The 21,892-nt window shown below is 36.4% G+C and overlaps 1 protein-coding gene across 2 annotated transcripts in view; it reads left to right on the top strand.

Annotated features, from left to right (window-relative positions):
- The window catches only part of PDZRN3 (PDZ domain containing ring finger 3), a 209,035-nt gene that overhangs the window by 10,969 nt on the left and 176,174 nt on the right, over window positions 1-21,892 (top strand). The window contains exons 2-3 of one of the 2 annotated variants that reach the window (XM_039333586.1): window positions 6,130-6,216; window positions 9,950-10,057. In XM_039333586.1, the coding sequence (XP_039189520.1) occupies window positions 6,130-6,216; window positions 9,950-10,057 (195 nt within the window). Of the gene's footprint in view, window positions 1-6,129; window positions 6,217-7,647; window positions 7,888-9,949; window positions 10,058-21,892 lie in introns of those variants that run through there. The other variant, XM_039333593.1, reaches the window with a different exon arrangement.

The following is a 21,892-nucleotide window of genomic DNA, read 5'->3' as shown; positions in this document are numbered from 1 at the left end:
ACAATAAGGTTTGTCTGGCATGATATGTTTTTAATATACCCATCCTGAATTCCAGTAATCATCTTATTCTTTTCTAGGTGCTTACAAATTTGCTGCTTGATTAACTTTTCCAAGATTTCCCCAGATATTGATGTCAAGCTGATTGTCTGTAGTTTCCTGGATCCACTTTTATGAATGTTGGAACCACATCAGCATTTTCCCTGTCCCCTGGCAATTCTCTAGGACAGTGGTTCTCAACCTTTCTAATGCTGCGACCCCTTAATAAAATTCCTCATATTGTGATGATCCCCAACCATAAAATTATTTTCGTTGCTACTTCATAACTGTAATTTTGCTACTGTTTTGAATTGTAATGTAAATATCTGATATGCAGGGTGTATTTTCATTGTTACGAATTGAACATAATTAAAGCATAATAATTAATTACAAAAACAATATAGCAATGCTCGCTGGAGAAGCTTACTCTTCCTTGCTCAAAAATGTTGGGAGGGAGGGAAGGAAGGAAGGAGATTGAAGGGGGAAGGAAAAAAAGGAAGGAGAGGGAGATTGAAGGGGAAGGGATGGAGTTGGAGATGGAAGGAAGGAAAGAAGATTGAAGGGGAAAGGTAGGAGATGGAGAAGGAAGGAGATTGAAGGGGAAAGGAAGGAAGGAAAGAGAGATTGAAGGGGAAGGGATGGAGATGGAGATGGATGGAAGGAAGGAAGATTGAAGGGGAAAGGAAGGAGATGGAGAAGGAAGGAAGGAAGGAAGGAAGGAAGGAAGGAAGGAAGGAAGGAGAGATTGAAAGGGAAGGGAAGGAGATGGAAGAAGGAAGGAAGGAAGGATTGATCTTTGGAGAGTCATGTTTTCCCAGATGGTGATGAACTGCAACTCCCAGCATTCCCCACTCTTTCACAGTGCTTTTTAGGGCTGCTGGGGATGGTAGTCTGGAGCCCCCCATCCTCATCCCGGCACCTCTTGCCCTCTCCCAGCCGCCCCCCCGGGACCTGCCCACCCTTCCAGCCTTCTGAGCACCATTACAGCAGCAGGATCGTGGGAGCCCCTTTCCACGCTGCACAGCCCTTCACCGCCAAACCCTTCCCTGACTCGTCACATGTGAGAGGGGCGCAGCTGGAGCGCCAACTCCCACTCGGAAGGCGCTGCTTCTCCCCTCCCGGCCCGTCTGGCTGGCCTCCGATGCACATGTGGGCATTGCCCTCTTCCCCGCCGCCTGGCCGCTTCCGCCGCCTGGAGCCTGTTGAGCCGGGAAGGAGTCGCTCCTGCCCGCCAGCCCCAGGGCCGCGCTGGGCGCCAGAGGGCCGAGGTGGCCTCTGATGGTGAGGGAGGTGGGCCGGGCGATGCGGGTGAAGCTCCAGCGCAGCGCGGAGGGCTGCTGGGGGTGGAGCACAGCTGGATAACCAGGAGGCATGGGGACCGGTGCACCACTGCAGCTCAGCTCAGCCAGCAGCGGCAGCAGCGGTGGAGAAGCCCAGCAGCAGCGCCAGCAGCAGCCGAGACCCGGCTCGGACCGGCCACTCATGCAGCTGAGCTGGCCCAGGGTGGCGTCAGGGGTGTGTTTCAAGCCCTTGGGCTTGCCATGAGCCGGAAAATGGGGAGGATGCAGCCAGCAGCTGGCCGATGTCCGCATGGCCCCGAGAAGCACAGCCCGACTCCCGACAGTCAGCTGGGAGTTGGGTTGGCGTCGGGACATCAGTGGCGAACTGGCGGGGCTGCTACACACAGCCCGGCTCCTGTCATCCAGCTGAGAGTTGGCCCCACGGACACCAGCTACCCTCCCAGCGCCCACTGCTGCCTGTCTAGCATTACCTTGGTCACCGCCCATTCAGTGCAGTGGCAGGCAGGCCCAGGCACTCCTCGGTGGCCATGGCAAGCGGCAGCGACGATGCAGGCTGACTACCGGCTGGGCCACCAGCTGTCCCAGCCCATGGGAGGTAAGCCACCTGCCGGGCCCCATGCGCACCAGCTACCCTCCCAGCACCGCCGCTGCCCCGCTAGCCTCACCATGGCCACCACCCGTTCGGTGGGGCAGCAGGCAGGCCCAGGCGCTCCTGGGCAGCCCTCCCACCCCTGGCCCTCTTTTACTTACATTTAGTAGTTGCTCAGCAGGGAGGGGTGGAAACTTCCAGAAAGCTCACCTTAGCTGCAGACAATTTGCAGCAATGTTTGCCGACTGGGACTTTTGGCGGGCTCAGCAGGGCAGAGGAGGCCTGGACAATTCCTATTGGCTTTTGAAAGCCAATAGAATTAGACTCTATTCTATTGGCATTCGAAAGCTAATAGAATAAGAGGGAGTAGCATAGCTCATGAAAAAGGGGAACTCCCTCCCCCCCCAAAAAGAATGCCGGACTGCATTTCATAAGGATTCTAATGAGGAAAAACTCCAGGACTTTGGCGATCCCTGTGAAATGGTTGTTCGACCCCAAAAGGGGTCACTACCCACAGGTTGAGAACCGCTGCTCTAGGAGTTCTGAAAGATTTCATTCAGTGATTCCAAGATCAGATCTGCCAATTCATTCAATACCCTGGGAAGTAAAACATCTAGTCCCATAGATTTGAATTGATCCAAAGCAGATAGGTGTTCTCTTGGTAATTCCTTGCCTGTTTGACCTGCATTCTTGTTCTGTCTCCCATAGTGGTGCTTTTGAGAGGTTGGACAATTTTTTTCTTTTGCTTAAAGACAGATGCAAAGAAGGAATTAAGCAGTTCTGCTTTCTCCCTGCTACTGTTATCTTCTTGCCATCTTCTTCCATTAGTGGACCAACAGTTTCCTTGATATTCTTTTTGTTCTTTATTTATCGAAAGAAAAACTTTTTGTTGTTATTTTTGGCATTTGTTGCAACTCTTAGTTCATTCTGAGCCTTAGCATTCTTGACTCCATCTTTGCAGGCTATTTGCTGGTATTCTGCTCTAGTTTTATGTCCCTCTTTCCATTTTTTAATATTTGTATTTTGTCCCTTACTTTGTCAGAGAGCTCTTTGTGCAGCCATGCTGGTCTCACATAGAGTCTCTTGTTTTTCCTTTTCAGTGGTATTGTTTTAGTTTGGACATTTATTATCTCATTTTTCAGAGTATCCCAAGCACCCTGTGTCGTTTTTTCCCATTAAGATTTCCACCAATGGAATCCTTTTTATTCTGTCTCTTACTTAGTTGAAGTCGAGTCTCTTAAAGCCTAAAACATCTGTGTCACATTTTCACAGAACAATTGTAATTTATGGCATTAATTGCTTATGAATTGCTTGGAAAATATTTGATTAAATTCTATGCAGAATCATAACTTTTTCACTATTTTACTATGTAGTTATTTTCTATTACATGTGCACTGTAGACACTATGGGTTTAATAATGGGTTTGAAATGGGTTTAACCATTTCAGTTACTAATATGAGTCAGACTAAAATTAGAATATCTAGATTAAAATGTTTCATGGGAACCATATTCACAAAGAAGGCATGTGAGAATGTGATTGTCAGAAGCTAATAGTAAAGATCCATGAATTATGCACACATTTTGCATACCCATATATTTTTATAGTGCTTATCATTTTAATGACTGAAGTTCTGGAACTAGTATGTATATCTTCAGTCTGCTTTCATTAGACCAGGAGTCTTCAAACTCTGTCCTTTTATGACTCATGGACTTCTAGAATTCCTCAGCCAGGCATGCTGGCTGAGGAATTCTGGGAGTTGAAGTCCATGAGTCATAAAAGGGCCAAGTTTGAAGACCCTTGCATTAGACTAACTGCCTTGAATCAAGTCTCAAATTCCAGAAGTTCTGTTATTTCTCTTGTGGCTAAATCATAAACAGGAAGATTTTGTAATACTGTAACTAGGATATATATGACTTTCCAAATATTCAAGCAACTAAAGCTGAAAAGTAATCCTATCAAAATGGATGTAAGCATTCTTCCCAACCTCAATAAACTTTTTGACAAGACTGTTACTCCCTTATTTCTGTAATGAACAATATATTTCTAAAATTACTATCATTTTGATCTCTGGACTCTTCCGTGGCACACCTTAATTTTTCAAGAGGAATTGTGATATAAATGTGAAAACCTTGATTTAAATGGCTTTGGGAACAGAAAAAGAATTGTTACTTGTTACTCTGTAAAATACATCAATTACAAACCACTTATACATTAGCTAATATTTTTACAGGGTGTTAAAGGTAGAACAAAAATTTTATCTTAACAGCTATATTTTTCTGATTTGTTAATTCTCTGGACCATTTGGAAAGCAAATGTTTATACCTTTGAAATCATAGCAAGTGCTAGCAACCAGGTATATTAAGTTGGAATCTGTTTCCTATTTTGAAAGCTGCTAGGAATATTTAATTATTAATCAGTAGATTGTAATTTTATCCTTAATTAAAGAAGTTGGTGTTTTGGTACAATTCCAATCTGAAATTAGTGGGAAGATACATGGCTATAGAAATATTTAATATTTTAAATTGGTTGTTTTTTAATGGTAGTTTTAAATATTTTGAGAGATTGTTCCTTTAGTGTGATTTGTTTTTAAAATACGCCTAGCAATATATACAGCTGAAACATATATCATATATGATATATGAACTAACCAATAGGCGCTATCAACTTGGGGGCACATTTAGATCCATTAAAGAATGCCTTGCTTCAGTGGAACCAACAATTCAATTTTAAAAGATATTGAAAAATAAAAGGAATTAATGGTGATTACATTGTATCTAATTTTATTTTATGGAAGCTTCAAAATTAAAGTTTATATCACCTTCACATATAATAGCTTGATTTCATTTTTATTATTCCACAGTGAACACTGCCTGATATAGTAGTGGGGAGACACAGTTGTTGCATTCTCCAATATTACTGATGGGAGATTAAAAAAAACTTAAAATCCTCCTATTTTCCCAAGAAATACAATACTGGCCCTTCATAGGATCTTGTGGTAATACTACAACTGAGTAGAGTGCATTTTGAACTCTGATCTCCAGGTATAGGTCTCAAGTAGAAATTGTTTCCATCTCTGATATTTGATATTTTATCAAGTGGAATTGCAAGCACTTAGAGCTAAATCCACATACATGCTTTATCTCCCCATTTCAGCAGCGATAAAGGATGTAAGGCTGGTATATCCTTTCTATACTTAGGAACAGGATCAACAGTGGGCCAGACACAATCAATTTGGAGAATTTCATGACTAATTTGTTATTGTACTATGCACTTTTTTCACAATTAAAAAAATGGTATATATTTTAGATATGGCAGTTTTCTCTGTTGTTTCTTATCAGAAAATGTATTTATTACCATAGTACTTTAGAAAAGTCTGCATACAAACAATTACAAAATATTTTGTAAATCGAGGGGAGAGGGAAATTGTCACTGGAGTTGATAAGAGTCAGACAGCATTTCAGTCATATTAAATAAGTATACTTTATACAGACATTGCTTCCTGATCAGAAAGTAGCACAATATACAATTTACAAAAATGAGAATTGTGTGGTCAAACTTACTTCTGTCAAAATGTTGATAATGTGACTAATGTATATTGATAGGACATAAGAGTGAAATCATTATTGCCATGTTTTAGTAAGAAGTGGAATCATATGGAAAAGAGAATTCTTCCATCAGAATAAGTATTCTAATTTTGATCCCTTGTCCTTTACTCTGATATCAAGTTTATAAAACAGTTGGGAACAGCCACTTTCCTTTGATAACTCCCTACCAATCATGAATATTTATGGAAAATATGGACTATGTACATTACATTCCTAGAACTATGTTCATGTTTATCTTTGGAAGGTAATCTGTATTTTCAACTGCATTAGCTACCACCGTCAAAGGTTTCTAGTTAATTAATATTCCAGAATTCATTGTTGCATTTTCTTTATGCTAAATAGTTGTAGTAATGTATATGAAGATACCTACTTATGTAAATGACACATGCAATCAGTAGGTCCCTATATAAGCACTAAAATGTTGTCTTAGAATAAAAAAAAAATCCAAGATAATAAAAGTTAGTGATTGCTTCATTTTTTAAACTTGTAGAAATCTAATCTTCAACTAGGTACTAGTAGTTTTTCAAGTCATTTTTATGAAGAAAAAATTGTCTTACACTTGTCAATATTAAATTGATTTTCCTTGCTTTTTTCTAGGGCGAAGAAACCAAAACATTGACTCTTATTCTTCATCGTGATTCAGGATCTCTTGGATTTAATATAATTGGTGGCCGTCCGTGTATGGTATGTTGATATTAAAATTATATTTCTTAGGAATAGTTTATGCAAAATAAGTTTTTATAAAAAGTAATAAAATATATAAAACCGTAATTCTAAACATAGGAAAAAAGGTCAATTAAAGATCAAGCCTGATTCAACATAACAAAGTATATTTAGTTCTCACTTAATGACCACATTGGATCTCCTCTGTCATTCTCAAAGTAATTGCTAGGTGAAACTTTGAATATGTTTATGATCTTACTTCAGATTTTCTTTGCTTTCCAGACCTGCAAAAGTCATAAACTTACTTTTTCATAAATTCTGTTAACTACAAACATCACTGTCAGAGGCAATTGCTAGAAGAAGGAGATCTGTAGAATTTACTCAAAGAAACTTAGGATATGTAATGCAACGTGTATATTTTTCCCTGAAAAATATTATCCACATGCATGTACAGGTAGACCTCAACTTAGAACCATTCATTCAATGACTGTTCAAAGTCACAACATAAGTGAAAAAAAAGAATTTACCATTTTTTCACGCTTATGACCATCATAGCATCCCCATGGTCACGTGATCAAAATTTGGATGCTTGGTACCTGGCTCATGTTTGTGGTGGTTGCAGTGTCCAGAGGTCATATAATCAGTTTTTGTGACCTTCTGACAAGCAAAATCAATGAGGAAGCCAGATTCACTTAACAATTGTGTTACTCACTTTATTATGCAGTGGTTCACTTAAGAACTGTGTCAAGAAAGTTTATAAAATGGGGAGCAAAACCCACTTAATAACTGTCTTGCTTAGCAACATAAATTTTGGGTTGAACTGTGGTTGTAAGTCAAGGAACACTAGTATTTCATTGGGAAAAAAATGCTGTTTTCTTATTATTGTAGTATGTTTTTTCTTATAATGTTTGGTGATAGCTTAGAAATGCTTGATCATATAGGAATTAAACAGATAGGGCTGATGCAGATTCAATCTGTCATATCAAGCTATCTTATTATTTTCGTTACCTCAGAAAATACGCTTTGTTTAAGCAGGTACTGTACTTTTTACTGATATGTTCCTAATGAGATTTTTATTATGTTTTAATTTATTTCTATCTAAAAATCACTTTTGATATCCAATTTGAATACCATTCTTTGTTGAAAAGATAAAGTATAAAATCCATTAAGTTCCTACTAGTATACAGTATGTTTAAAATGGGGAGAACCAAATGCAGGTCTATCTTTCGCCATGGATATTCATTGAATGTCTATCTCTCAGTTCAACTTACTTGTTGAGAGAAAAATTAGAGAAAGGTGTGCTGTATATCTAATAAATAAATGAATTCTTTGAAACAATGTCTCCTAACCTGATTTTATCCATATGCTGAACTTACAATGCCCATTGAGAATTCTGGGAGTTTACATCTGGAAAACAGCAGGTTGGCAAAGACTGCTGTATGACTTGAACAGTTTCTTCAAAAAGATGCTGAAAAAGTGGACTTTTGAATAGAAGCAAACATAACAGATAAAGCTATGCAAAGCTTAAAAGGCATTTCACCTGGATTGATTGAAAACCTTTCCAGTGTTCTACATCAAGATTTTGGATATATATTTTCTAGTACTTCTAGCAACTTAAAGCAGCCAGGCAAAGTGACCTATCCTAATGTGTGAGCTAAAAGCACTGAGATGTCTCACTTTTTTTGAATGGAGGTATTGCCTGTTATTGAATTGTTCTTTCATTCTTACTCAATGCATCTCCCTAAAGTGACATTGCTTTGCCCAAGCCTAGTAAATTCCAGATAGATAGATAGATAGATAGATAGATAATGTATAGCCTTTTTCTTATTATAATAAGCTTACATACAAAATTGTAAAACAGTTGGACCTGCTATTTATTACATGCCAGATTTCCAATAGGATATTCGTAAGAAACAATTTTAGGTCATCTGTATGTTTTGTTTTAATAATTTGTTTATTTTTCTGCTTAAAAGACTATTGATTAGATGACATCAATTTTCACTATGATTTTTGCTTGTAAATTTCTATAATTGTTTTGAATATCAGCAAAATATTTTACATTTATGGGCTGCTATATTGTAACAAACTTTGCAGACTCCATATTGTCTGACAATATGTGAAGTATAGAGATGATTTTGCTTGTAAGAACACTCCTAACTTTGTTAAGGAATTTGATGAAAATATTTCTGTCAAGTGTTCATGTACAGCAGTGGTTCTCAACCTTTTTAATGCCGCAACCCCCAACCGGTCGTAAGTTGAGGACTACTCAACCGGTCGTAAGTCAAGGACTGCTCAACTGGTGCAGCACCGTTTGCAGAATGGGACTTTTGGCGGGCTCAGCAGGGCAGAGACAGCCTGGACAATTCCTATTGGCTTTTGAAAGCCAATAGAATTAGACTCTATTCAAGAGAGTCTATTCTATTGGCTTTCAAAAGCCAATAGAATAAAAGGGAGTAGCACAGCTACGGAAAAGGGGAAAAAATGGCGGACTGCGTTGTTTGGTGACTCCTGTGAAATGATCGTTTGACCCCAAATGGGGTCCCGACCCACAGGTTGAGAACCACTGATGTACAGGATTACATCCTGAACTGTAAATATTTTTATTTAGTTAGTTATCAAATTTATATGCCATCCATTTCCCTATTCCCAGACATTTTACAATATAATATGTTATTAGGAGGTTTGTTACCCATTTAAATTTCCATTTTTCAACTAAATGAAACTATAGCTTGACAGTGAGATGGGCGGCATATACATTTAATAAGTAAACAAATAAATGAAAAACATCGATAGCTTGTACAAAATTGTTGGGTTGTTGATGCTCTCTGAGCTTGGTTGTTTTCTTGCAGACATTTCATTACCAGACTGGTAACATCGGCAGTTGACCGTTGATGATGTTACTAGTTTGGTAATAAAATATATGTAAGAAAACAATCAAGCTCAGAGGGAATCTAGGACTGCACACACAGTTCAACTCTGAACTACAAATATTCTCTTCTATCTTTAAAAAATTAAATTGGATATTACAAACAACATTTATATAAAGTTCTGTTACAGCTTTTAAGAACATGGTAGGCAACTCTCCTTGGATTAAAAAGGGGATGTTTAAAAGCTTAAAAGAAGCTACCTATTGGAAAAAGCCGGTCATCAACAAATAGGATGTTTCCATGCTATGGAGTAATATGCATTTGCCAATATCACTGAAGCAAAGGAGCCCTGTTAAAAGAAAAGGCAATGTCTTCCATGAATTAGAACAGTGAGCTAAATGAGCATAGTATTATCATTTCTTCCCCTCATATTACAATGATACATATAGGAAAACCTCTTAACAATCAGCAAAATGTTTAGAGAAGAATCCTGGAAGTAGAACTTTTAAAAATGTAAGACCTTAATTTGCTTGTATGGGTTATTCATGTAAAAAGTTGATGAATGAGTACTTTAGCTAGACTACAAGTTATGCTCTGCAAATCCACTTTTTATACGTGTAGATGTGGGCAGGGTCAGGGGATTAGCCTATTGTATTTCTCTCCGGTGCTTATCAAGAGCATCCAAGGTATCTACTCCAAATTAGATACGAACTGCTACTTCTGCTTTTAGCATTTACCTAGAGAAGATCTGCATTCCCATGGTGCTAACCAACAATGTCCTCTAGCATCCACATGGCATTCCACGTTTAAATAGTGAGCATTGCTATGACATCAGTTTCCTTCATTCTTAAGTGCTGTTTGCATTCTTTTTCTTTGCTTGCTTAAAGGACAATCAAGATGGCCCAACTAGTGAAGGAATCTTTGTCTCTAAAATAGCCGACAGCGGACCTGCTGCCAAGGAAGGAGGACTCCAGATTCATGACCAGATTATTGAAGTAAGAACACTTGGTCCAATCTATTTTCCACTGGCATAGATCTATCCTCATTCTGTGTTATAAAATGTAACATGCATTTCCAATCCAGGAGAATGGTGACATGAGCAGCAGAGGCTGGAAGCGAAGGCAGCTGAAACATGCTTGACTGTTTCAATGTTGACCTTCTGGGCTTTAGGTAGAGTTATTATCTAATTATAGAAAGCAGATTATGGAAGGTATGTACTTGTCCTGATATTTTGAAGAGCTAGCATCTACTTGGTATGCTGTAGCTATTTCTTCTGAAGCTGATGGAGACATGCAAGTGGTTTAGTTAAAACCATATGTGAGGGCAAATATTTGTTGTGAAAACTGTGACTTTATTTAGCTTGGTTTCTAAGACTTTTTTTTTTCAAGAAGACCAAAATGTTTCAAACAGTTGATAAAGGACAGATGCCTCTCTTAAGTGAGTATGGGAATACGGTGAGCTTTCCTAAGAAATCCCTTAAAGAGTTACTGGATGCTCATTTTGGAATTTTTCCCATTCCCCTAATGTTTTGATTGTTTGAAAAAATAGTTTTTATTGTTGTGCTCCTTTCTTAAGATGGTTTTAAAGCTCTTCTTATTTTTTGAAGGAGAAAGTTAAATTTATGAAACAAGAAGCAATTAATTGCAAGTCACCTTCCATTGTTGATTTCCTTAAGGTCTGAATTTTTAAAATTGTTGTAAAAGTGGAAGCATCACTGGACTATAGATTTTTTTTCTTTTCAAAAAAAAGAAAAAAAGGCAAAAGGGAGTTTTGCTTTTGGGCCAAAGATAGCAGTGAAGCAGCCAGTTTCTTTAAGTCCTGGAATTCCTTTGCCCTCATCTTTTTAAAATGTGCAATAAGCAGCTGCAATGGATTTTCTATTGTCAGAAAGCAATATATAGACTTTTTGTTTTCTGCATACATAAAATAAATGTATGATGTACTTACTGTGCTTTCATTAAAGATAGAACTGGTTATGCTTGGAAAAGCCTGTTTAAAGATGCAATGGAGGCTGAAAAAGAGAAAGGCAATTCTAAAATAATGTCTGTTGTAAAGTCATAAAAAGGCTATTTGGAAGAGAAAGAAGGAATATTCATAGTCTTTTTCCACTAACTTTTATAAATCTTATGAAGCTTATAATGACTTCAACATCTCTCTGTAAAAACTGTATCTCATGGTTTTGGTTTTCTAGAAGAGTGGCAAGTTTAGATCTAAAGGGATAAATAACAAAATTCAGGTGCAGCACAGGCATAGTTGCTGACTTATTAGCAGCCACTTAAACAGGTGTGCTGCATTTTGGTCACAAGCTCTCAAGGAAAAGAAAACACTCATTTGATTTCAGGAGGCCTTACATAGGTGACAGCAAGATATACTCACATGTAGCTACCAGAGACAAGGGACAGCTCCTTATAAGAATCGCCAAGAGGTACAGGATATATATCAATGGCAGATTTGACACCCCTTTACCTGTTTGGATTTCAACCTTGCTCATCAGTTTATCTTACTAAACAATACGTAACAAATTAATGTCATCTAAGATATTTTGTCATAACTTAAAATAGGATGGAAAGACAGTGTTTTGGCAATTGGAAGTGGTTGTGTCTTTTATTGTTAGGATCTTTTCTCATTTTTATGACTAGGAATGAAAAAGACCATTTATATGAAGCAATATACTTTGTATATTATATCTCTCTGAGTAGATACATATATGTCAGTTCTAATCCGGTTATATGTAGTTATATTAAAACTGAAATGCAAATGGAGTTTTACTGGATCCTAATAACCATTTTTGTCTGGAGGGAAGAATTAATCCGTTCTCTGTCATAATTCAGATTAGAATGCTTCTGGTACTTTCAGAATAAATAAAAAATAAAAACTAAGACACACTTCTATAAGTACCATGTAGTGTATACTAATGATCTATTTACAAACTTGTAAGATTTAACTTCCTCTAATGAGGTTCAGTACATGAGTCCAAAGTAGGAATAGCATATTCAGACAGTGGGATTAGTTGCTTTATATCTACAGAATAATTTTGGTAGAATAAGTGGGAGAGATCAGATACTGTAACAGAATTATCATTAATTTTGTTGATGTCTCCAGCCTGCACAAATCTTGAGGTTTAAAAGGCTCTGGATGCCTATGCAAGTTATCTTCCGAAATTGTGATAGGCTTAGTAGGATGAGGAGGTCTATGATGGTTGAACGTTTGAACTGTATTTTATCTCTTTAATGTCCAAACACATTAACGTTATCTGGACTCCCAAGCACAATGCAATCTTAATGTCTGACAGGCAAAGATAGTTTCAAAGGTGACCTTGTTCTGCAAGAAAGAATGTGAAACAGATAAAGAGTGGTGTCACACTATAGTTATTAATCAGTAGATACAGGTCACTTCCACTGCTGAATTAAAGTTTATTATTTTATAATTATTGATCTGAGCATCAGTGATTACTGTAACTGTAAAAGGTGGAGAACATTCTCTATTGTGGAACAGTAAGGATTGTTATCTTTTAAATATTTGCATTGCAATTCATCCTGAGTTACAACTATTTGTGTCAGTTCATTTAAGTTTTATTGAACACATGGAGATTATGTATGCTGATATGGGATGATCATAAAATTTGGTGCTGTCTGTGGATTTTACAGTGTTCTTTACCAAAAAACAAACCAGGGTTTTGAGAAGAAGATGCATGTGCTGGCTTATTCATGCTCTGAAAGAGTGAAATGGCTGTTAACAACAACTCACTATACGAAGATTGCCAAGGGAAACCAAGCCAGCTGTTTGGAGAGATCCATCTTGAATAATGTACCTAGGGCTTGTTGTATCCCTATCACATATACTCATATCCATACACCCTCTTCAAAAAAAGAGAGAAAATCACCAAAAGTAGAAGGCAATTCCCAAACTTTGAGTTGAGTGTAAAGAACGTGACTTGACTTGAAGCATTTGGAATCCAAGTTGGAAAGAATTAGAATTCTACATGCTGGAGAAGAAATCTGATTCCATGGAACATATTTGGAAATGAGAAATGCTCTGAGAAGATTTGATGAGGAGACAATGTCAAGCTGTATATGTGTTCTTTAAATCAACCCTGTATATTGAATAGAATACATGGCAACCCTCATAGTACCTGGATGTAGAATTATAGAAATAGAAGGCTGATTTTGAGGAGCCCCTGTCTAGTTAGGGAATACCAGATCTAATAATGGAAATGATACCATATTTCACGGAGTTACCTTACAGAAAGGTTGATTAGCAGAAATCAAAAAAGGCTCTTTATATTTCAGTGTTGTATTCTAGTTAAATATTTTGTGTTCATTTCATGATCTGTGAAAAAATAGCAGTGTGAATGATTGTCTTTGAGTTCTTAACAGTGTTTGCAAAAAAGTACAGTATACTTATGGCTCAGCTAAAATCAGGATGTTGCAAACTGGCAGATGATGAAACAGAAAAATAATAGCTTTATAAAAAGAAAAATATGTAGGCCTGAAAGAGAACAGGATAAGCTATTTTTGCTGTAGGTTGGATCATTCTTAAAGATTGCTTTCACTGTGACTTTTGAAGTGAGAAACAAGAAAGAGAAGAGTTTTGGTAGACTTTATTTAACAACCACATGGAAACATTACTATCCTTTAGTCAGTAGCCAGCACAAAAAAAGAAAAGAAATGGTTTATTAAATACAAATTTTAAAACAATTGCTGGTCATATTCAGTAGTTTATTTCTAAATATACTGTACAAGTAGGCTAAAACACCTATCTTGTAAAATACTTTATATACTAAATGTAGCAGCCAAGTTGTAGTTGAACAGCTTTCAGAAATGAACAACATTCCATTTCATGCTAATCTTAATAGAAAATCCATGGAGTTTCGTTGACCTGTGAGCCAGGAGTATGTAACTTTCATAAGGTTTTGAAATAGAGTTCCTTTTCAATGATCTGAAATGAAAAAAGAAACACAGAGATAAATAAGATGCTCAGTATATCTAATGTTCTATGCCTCTGTGACAGCTTTGAAGAACAGAGTAAATTGGAAATAACTATCAGGCATAGCAGATCAAACCTGTAAAAAACAAGTTTGCCAAATGAAAGAGAAGTTTGCTTTTTTTTTAAGTGTAGTGCTATGAAGTGTTTTGTACTTATACTACTTATTATTTAACATTTTATCTTCAGTTCAATTCATAGTCTGGGACTGGTAAAAAAGAAGGAAAGGAAGGAAACACTGATAAAAGTATGGCTCTCTAGCTGCAATGTTGAACAGTATCATTTTGTTGAAGGTTTGATTTCCTTTATATATATTCCTAAGAGAGACAGCAATTTGTTTATTATAATATAAAATATGCATAGTCTTGTGAATTCTGAAAATGATTTTGTCTTTCTATCTATATCTGTCTATATCTGTCTATCTGTGTCTGTCTGTCTCATCTATCTAATTTCCCGTAACACAAGCATAGTTTTCTATTGAACATTTGCTTATTCTGGATCTGTTCTCTTTGAGGCAAAATAGAATGCAAGACTGACATTTCATTGCTGTCTTTAATCAGAAATCAGATAAAAGAAACAATCAAGGAAGTTTCCCAAACACATCATGTAAATCCATATCGCAAATCTATCTGAGTGTTTGCCCATCTACTCATCTAACTCAGGGTTAAAATGTTTTAACTAGTATACTAAATAAATTAATAACAGAATTCAACAAATAAGCATCTACCACATAAACACTCCAGACTTAACAATTGTTGATAAGAAAAACTAAAAAGTCTGAATAGTAGATGTTGCAATATCTGGAGATAGCAAAAAGAACAGGAATTGCTTTTTCTTAGGAATGCTTTTTGGTTTTTTTGGGGGGGGGGGAACATAGTGAAAGTATCTTTAAATTTAAACTACATTGTATAGTCTAGAGGTGGAATGTCGAAATTCTTCCAAGAATGTTCTGTTGAATCCAGGATAGTTGTTTTCATTCCAATCACTGTTTTAAAATATATTATTCCTTGGTTTATATAAATTTGATTGAATATTCTGAATTGTAAGCTTATGCATATATAAATAGTTTGGAGATTTAAATAATAAATCTATAGTGAGCATGAGAAAAGGTTGGCTGTAGCGGTTAAGATGTTGGGCTGGAAACTGGTGAACTGGCAGTTCTTGTCCCATTTTGGACACAAAGTCAGCTGGGTGATCTTGAGCCAATCATTTTCTCTCATCCCTCAGAAAAACCTTATCAGGAAAACTATGCTAGGAATCAATGACTTAAAGGTGCATATATACACACACAAACTGAGTATAATTGCTTATAAAAAATGTTCACATGAAAAAGTATATTATGTTATACAGAATATAATTTTATCATGTATCATTTTATTCAAAATAAAATATCATTTAAAGAAAGAGGTAATAGTACAGAGTACAGAGAGGAGATGAATTTCAGTTCAGACAATTAATTTAAAAAAAATGAAATACAAAAATTAAATTACGACCATATTTCTTCCAGTGGTTTTTACACATAATTATGTGTATGTTGTTCACATTTTCATTCTGTTCAGAATTAGATTAAACACTTGTGAACAGTTCCAAAAAAGATGTAAATTCTGCTGAGTTGTGTTTCTCAGCTTGAATCCAAGATACTGACTTTACTTTAAAAAATTAAGGTACAGTTTTTCTACTTCTGGTTTAATTCCTTCAATTTTAGGTAACTAAAACTATCATGATTTAACTTTTGGATGTTAATTTGTGGGTCTGGATGTTATTTTAGAGATGCTATAGCAACATGGTGCTTTCCAGATGTGTTGGACCACAATTCTCTTCAATCTCAGCCACTGTGGAAAACACATCTGGAGTACACCAGGTTTTGGAAAACTCATCTATACTATTTTGGAGCTCATGCACAACACAATAAGTAGACAATTAGATATAATCACACTTAATGTCTCACATATGCAGTAAATTACTATGTCAGTTGTATGAAGTGATTGGAATAAAATTAATGTGGATCAGCTGAAAAGTTATTGAATATTGAAAGTGTTTCTATTCAAAAAGTGGTTTCATTTTATTTAAAAACACAGAATCATCTATGTATTTATAGCAATATATAAAGAAAGAGACTCCTGAATTTTCTTCAGCCTTTTGTATAGATTTTTGCAGAAGTGATCATTGCTTTTGTATTCCATTCAGAAACCTATTGCGCTTTTGTGACTTTTTTTCCCATTCAGTTTGGTCCAGTTCTCGGAAACTGCAGTTTTCTTGGACAGATTTTTCAGAAGTGGTTTGCCATTGCCTCATTTCTAGGGCTGAGAGAAAGTGACTGGTCCAAGGTCACTCAGCTAATTTTGTGCCCAGGCAGAACTAAATTTGCGGTTTCTTGGTTTAGCCTTTCAATAGACATTGAATTAAGTATCAAAAAGAGGTTTTCATTGTCTGGTAGGTAGAGATTAGGGAGATGCATTTCAATACAATTAAAGAATACTAGTTTGAGAAAGGGATACATTAGTATATATGGCATTGAGGTAGGAAATATGAAGATGGCTAACTTGATAGGAATAGATGATAAGGAGGGAGCAAAAATTGAACAGAATAACCATACAACAAGAGATTTTGGAAAGGATGTCTTCTGTTCCAATACTAGGTCTTTCGTTGTTGTCCTTCAAACATGTGGAATGCATTGCTTTGAAACGGTTCATTTTTGAAATTGGTGTAAAAAATAATGTGAGGATACACTTGGTTTCATACCTTCTCTGTCCCAGCTGAAAGCCCTTAATAAGTGCAAGAATTCAGCAGAGCTTGAATCCATATGCAGGACCCCTTGGATGTAGTTAATTGGAGCCTAGGACTCAAGGTTTTGAAGCAGCTTGGAAGAAATTCACAATTCATTGACTATTATACAAAATTAGGAGCTGGTATTATAGCAGCTTCATGTTATTATTCATGTTATTCTTTATCATTTTAAAACAGATAACAATGAAATAACATGCATCGTTTTAAACCGCAATGTTCTTTAATAAGCTTGTAGAATTGTTTTGACATCCCTCCATAAATATAAATGATAACCGGCTGACAATATTAACAGTGAAACCTTTTCTTGTTAGTTTAAGTGCTTTCAAATGTGGTGTAGTATTGAAAGAATTTCTCTGAGATTCTGTGTTATTATCAGGTCTGTTTACAGAAGTTTATATGGACATATGACTTAACCTAGAGAAATAGACAAAGACCCTTTCCCTGTACTTCTCATTCAGCTTCCTTTTATTGCTTCTTATACTGACGTGAACAAGACTTTGACTTGGTAAGTATAGATTGTTGTCAGCTTAGTTTCTGGGGAAGCAAAGCCAAAGTAATCTACCTAAGCTGGACTTTCAGAAACTTTAGAAAGTGTGAGAAATAGAATATTTAGTGCAAGAAACAAAGCCAACATTGTCCATCCCACCTCTGCATCTGTACAAAGACTTATATGACATTGTTCTACTGAAGCTGATTTTCTTAAAATGTTTTCTGCAGTTGTTTTATTTAGCTTTGTGGTATTGCCTCTATTCACATGATTCACTCAACCTTAAACCAACAAAGTAAATTTTAATCAAGTATTTTGTGTGAGTCTAGCCACAATCCATAGAGAAAATCTATCTGCGTAGTTCCTAGGAGTTGATGGCACACCAGCCTCAAGTTCCTGTGTTTCTTAATATTGCTGCTACACATTGTTAGGGTTTGGGTTTATGGGAGAGGATAAAAATGTAGTCACCAAATATATAAATAACACAAATAACAAAACATGTACATGTGGTCCTTGACTTATGACCACAATTGAGCCCAAAAATTCTGTTGTTAAGACATTTGTTAAATGAGTTTTGCCTCATTTCATGACCTTTGTTGTCACAATTGTTAAGTGAATCACTGCAGTTGATAAGTTAGCAACCTGATCGTTAAGTGACTTCCCCATTGACTTTACTTGTCAAATGGTTGCAGAAGGTAGTGACATGATCTTGGGACGCAGCAAAAGTCATAAATATGAACCAGTTGCCAAGTATTTGAATTTTGATCACATAATCATGGGGATGTTACAAAGGTTGTAACTGTGAAGTCACTTTTTTCCGCTGCCATTGTAACTTTAAATGGTCACTAAATGAACTGTTATAAGTTGAGGTCCAACTATATTCTGAAAAAAGAAGAAGAAAATGCATCTGAATGATTGCTAGATTTATAATTGTCTTCTTTGCAGTTGTTTTCCATTTCCTAATGCCTGGTATTTTAGTCTCCAGGTTAAGGAAACCTCATTGTCTTCACAAGTAACAGCCATTTTTAGCTCCCCCCCCCCCAGCCCTGCAAACCAGTTTCTTATAGCTCTTCCATATCTTCATTAGTAGGTTTCCTTTCTGTTTTCTTTAGGATCACCACCCACAGACCATGGGGATTTATTCGGCAGTGATATAAAAACAGCATAGAGTTTACATTCCTTTCCTTTTGCAGTTATACCACATGGAAAGGACTGCAGGAAAAAAGACTAATTGTGTCAAAGAAAAAGAATTCCTGGTATTATTATGCTCCTGGCAGACTAGGGGGAAGGAGGCATGAAATGAAAGCAATAGTTAATAGTTTTACTTGTGTTCTGAATAACAGAATAATGAAGGCACTTTCTTGAGATCTAGATTATAATTTATAATCTTTTATCTAGATTATAAAAAAGAATGCTATTATACAAAAAGTACATATTAAACAAAGAACAAGATGACATAGCTATTATAAAGTGGATCAACAACTATTTGAATTTTGTTGTGAAATCAAGCTACGTAGCTCAGTAGATAGCAGTATTTTGGCCACAGTGAAGTTTAGGTTGTAAATCGTTTTTTCATTTATCAGAATTCTGTGGTAACAAAATTACTATAAAGTCAACAATTGATGAAACAAAATAGTCAAGGAAACATATTTGGAAAACAGTGGTTATTTTAGATCAAGAAGCAGACAGATATAAGCAATATTTATTTATTAAACATATGGGTCAAGAAAGAGATATATAAGTGATATTTATTTATTAAATGTATATGCCTCCCATGTCTCGACTGAGTGATTCTGGGTGGCTGATATGCAGAAAAAAAGTTTTAAATGTTTAGCCATACCTACCACCTAAGGAAACCATGAAAACAGTACATACTCAAAGAGAAGACTTGGGTTTGTTTGTTATTTGTAGTTCTACTTCTCTTTGTAGCAATCTTCCTTTCACACATCCAGAAAATAACACGAAACGTAGGAAGTACATTTATAATTCTATGATAAAAAGTGGTTTAAAAATCTACTAGTCAGGGGCAAGCTCGTGTTGTTTCAGTATCAGAACAGTAGAATGGGCCAATATTTCTAATGCCTATGGATTGTGCTGCATGAAAGTTTATAACTAAAACATTTGTGAAGGTTTTTTTTAGTGCCTTAGGATTCTTCATTATTTACATTCACCTTCCAGTCCTGAATATGAAGATCAGGATCCGAAGAGACCCATGTGTTCTGCGGAGCTCATCCATGATGGCCCAGGGAAATCTCCCATTTTTCTCTCTCTCTACTGTAGTGATCATACAGTACTGAATGCTTGACTGGAAAAAAGTTTCCAATTTTAGGAACCGCAGAAAGAAGCGTGGAAAGACTCCTTGTACAATACAATATTTGTTGCCCTTTGGATCCATACTTTTATGGATTTAATTCTGGAAATTTATATTTATCCTCCCCCAACAACCTTTTTCCTGTTTCAAGCTGTTTGTGACAACCATGGCAAATCACTGGCAAACAACAACAAAAAAGAAACTCAGCTGAATGGTAAATTAATAATGGCTCTCGTCCAAACCATCTTGTTTCATTTTAAAGTATTTCCACACATGGATGGGCTGTTGCCCATTTTATTTATCCCATATTGTTTCCCATCACGTTAGTTTTTCTTCTGCTGTTGAAAGCTTTGAAGATAGAACCTCCTTTGTGGCAAGGGAATTCCATCCTTTTCTTTTGTAGGCTTTTCAAATAACTGGAGATACCTTTCTTGACTCTTCTCTACATTTAGAAGTCTTGTAGAACAATGAAGAATGTTCATTTTTATTGTGGGAAATGCTGCATTTAGTTGGTAAAGGACATTTTGTAATACTTAGGGGCAGCAGGCTCTCCAAATTAGTTTAAAAAGAAGAAAAAGCCTACAAAGATGTCAGATGAAAAGATAAAATATTTGCCTTCTAGAGCAGAGATCCCCAGCCTTTTAGGCACCAGGGACCGGTTCCAAGGAGAAAGGTTTTTCCACAGACCGGAGATTGCGTGGTTTTGTGTGCTGCCTGCATTCCACGGATGGGGCTTTGCTTGTTTGAGCAGACCAGTTGCTGGCATGCTGTGGCCCCAACCCCATGGACCCGGGGTTGGGGACTCCTGTTCTAGAGAATTAAATAAATAGAGAATATAATTAAATAGAGAATAGCTTTAGAAGTGGCAGTCTTCTAACATGCATTTGAATTACAGTATTCCTAGCTTGTCCTATTTGTTTTGTTTTTGTTTTAAATCAAAGTTAGATAGCTTGTAATAGCTTCACAGTTGTAGATAGTGTCTTGCTCCCAGGTTGTGGATAAGCAGAGGTTCACATAAGTTTCTGCTTTGATGTCTACCATATCTGGGGAGAAGCCAAGAGAAATATCTCCTATATGAAAATGTTAAGCCATTTCTCAGCAATTAGTTAATGATATTTCTTGAGTTTTGCCAGTGTGTTAACACTGATAAGCTAAGACCAGAGTGGACAACTTTTGGCAGACCAGAGCTATTTTCAGTGCTTCTTTTGGAAATCTTGGTGAATGGTGATGAGCTAGGTCAGAGACTTTTTATTGAACAAAGAAAATACTGAATTAATGGTTTGTTCATTTAAAAAGGGCTAAAGAGGGTATGGAGGAAAGCATAAGATGGCAACTATTTTATAGAAAGAAGGGTTAAATCATATCCCTTCTCTTCCCTCTTCTCTCTTTAGTTTCTTTACTTTTGTGCAAATATTCAAAAATTCTAATAAAAGGGAATGGAAATGATGTAAAGATTTTCTATTTCTTGATTTTTACTTGTGTCCATGTGTCTGTGTTTCAATTATGTAATATCTAACTTAGGAATGTGTATATTTTCCATTCAAAATATTAGGAAATAACTGAACCAAAATTTGATGGTAGTGTTGGTGGGGTCTCCATACAAAGTGGCTTAATAACTCCATGCAATCCTTTGGCTGAGATTGTCATGTTTGACAAGAAATTAAATTCATAGTTCAGAATTTAAATAGGATCTCCACAGGAAGGTCCATTTTTATCTCAGATATTTTAAACTTTTATTTCCGTGGGGATGTTTTACTGGCCCAAAGCCAAAAGGTGGAAATAAATACAATGGGTTTGATTGTAATTCTCTTTCAGTACAGTATTAAAGATTGAGAGACAATCTGCAAGTTGTACAGCTGGTTTCATAAAATTATATCAGAATTCTCAAATTCAAGGGAAATGGAGTTTATCTATCCCAATTGTTATGACCTACTTTCAGAACATTAAAACTCAGTTTCACATTATTGTGGTTTAATCTCCCTTTCTCTAAACCAGACACATATACACACACATACATACACTGTGGAACATTTCCATAATGTTTTCAGGAAGTCTTGCCTTTATCACATATGCTTAATTAAACTAAGCTGTCAATGAGGCGATAAACCATAGCAGAATCCACTTGGGAGCAGAATGCAAATTTGGAGCAATAAATAGAGGTCTTGGGAAAGGTCTCGGTGGCTTTTGCGAGTCCAATTTGCCACCCAAGGTCATTCATATTTGCAGTGAATTAGCTGAAGGGGCTCATCTTCCAAGTGTGAA

Source organism: Crotalus tigris, unplaced genomic scaffold (assembly GCF_016545835.1).
Source record: "Crotalus tigris isolate CLP2741 ecotype Arizona unplaced genomic scaffold, ASM1654583v1 scf7180000017625.6296891, whole genome shotgun sequence".
NCBI lineage: Eukaryota > Metazoa > Chordata > Lepidosauria > Squamata > Viperidae > Crotalus > Crotalus tigris.
Note: the sequence above shows the minus strand (reverse complement) of the source record. Positions and strands in the feature narration are given on the sequence as shown.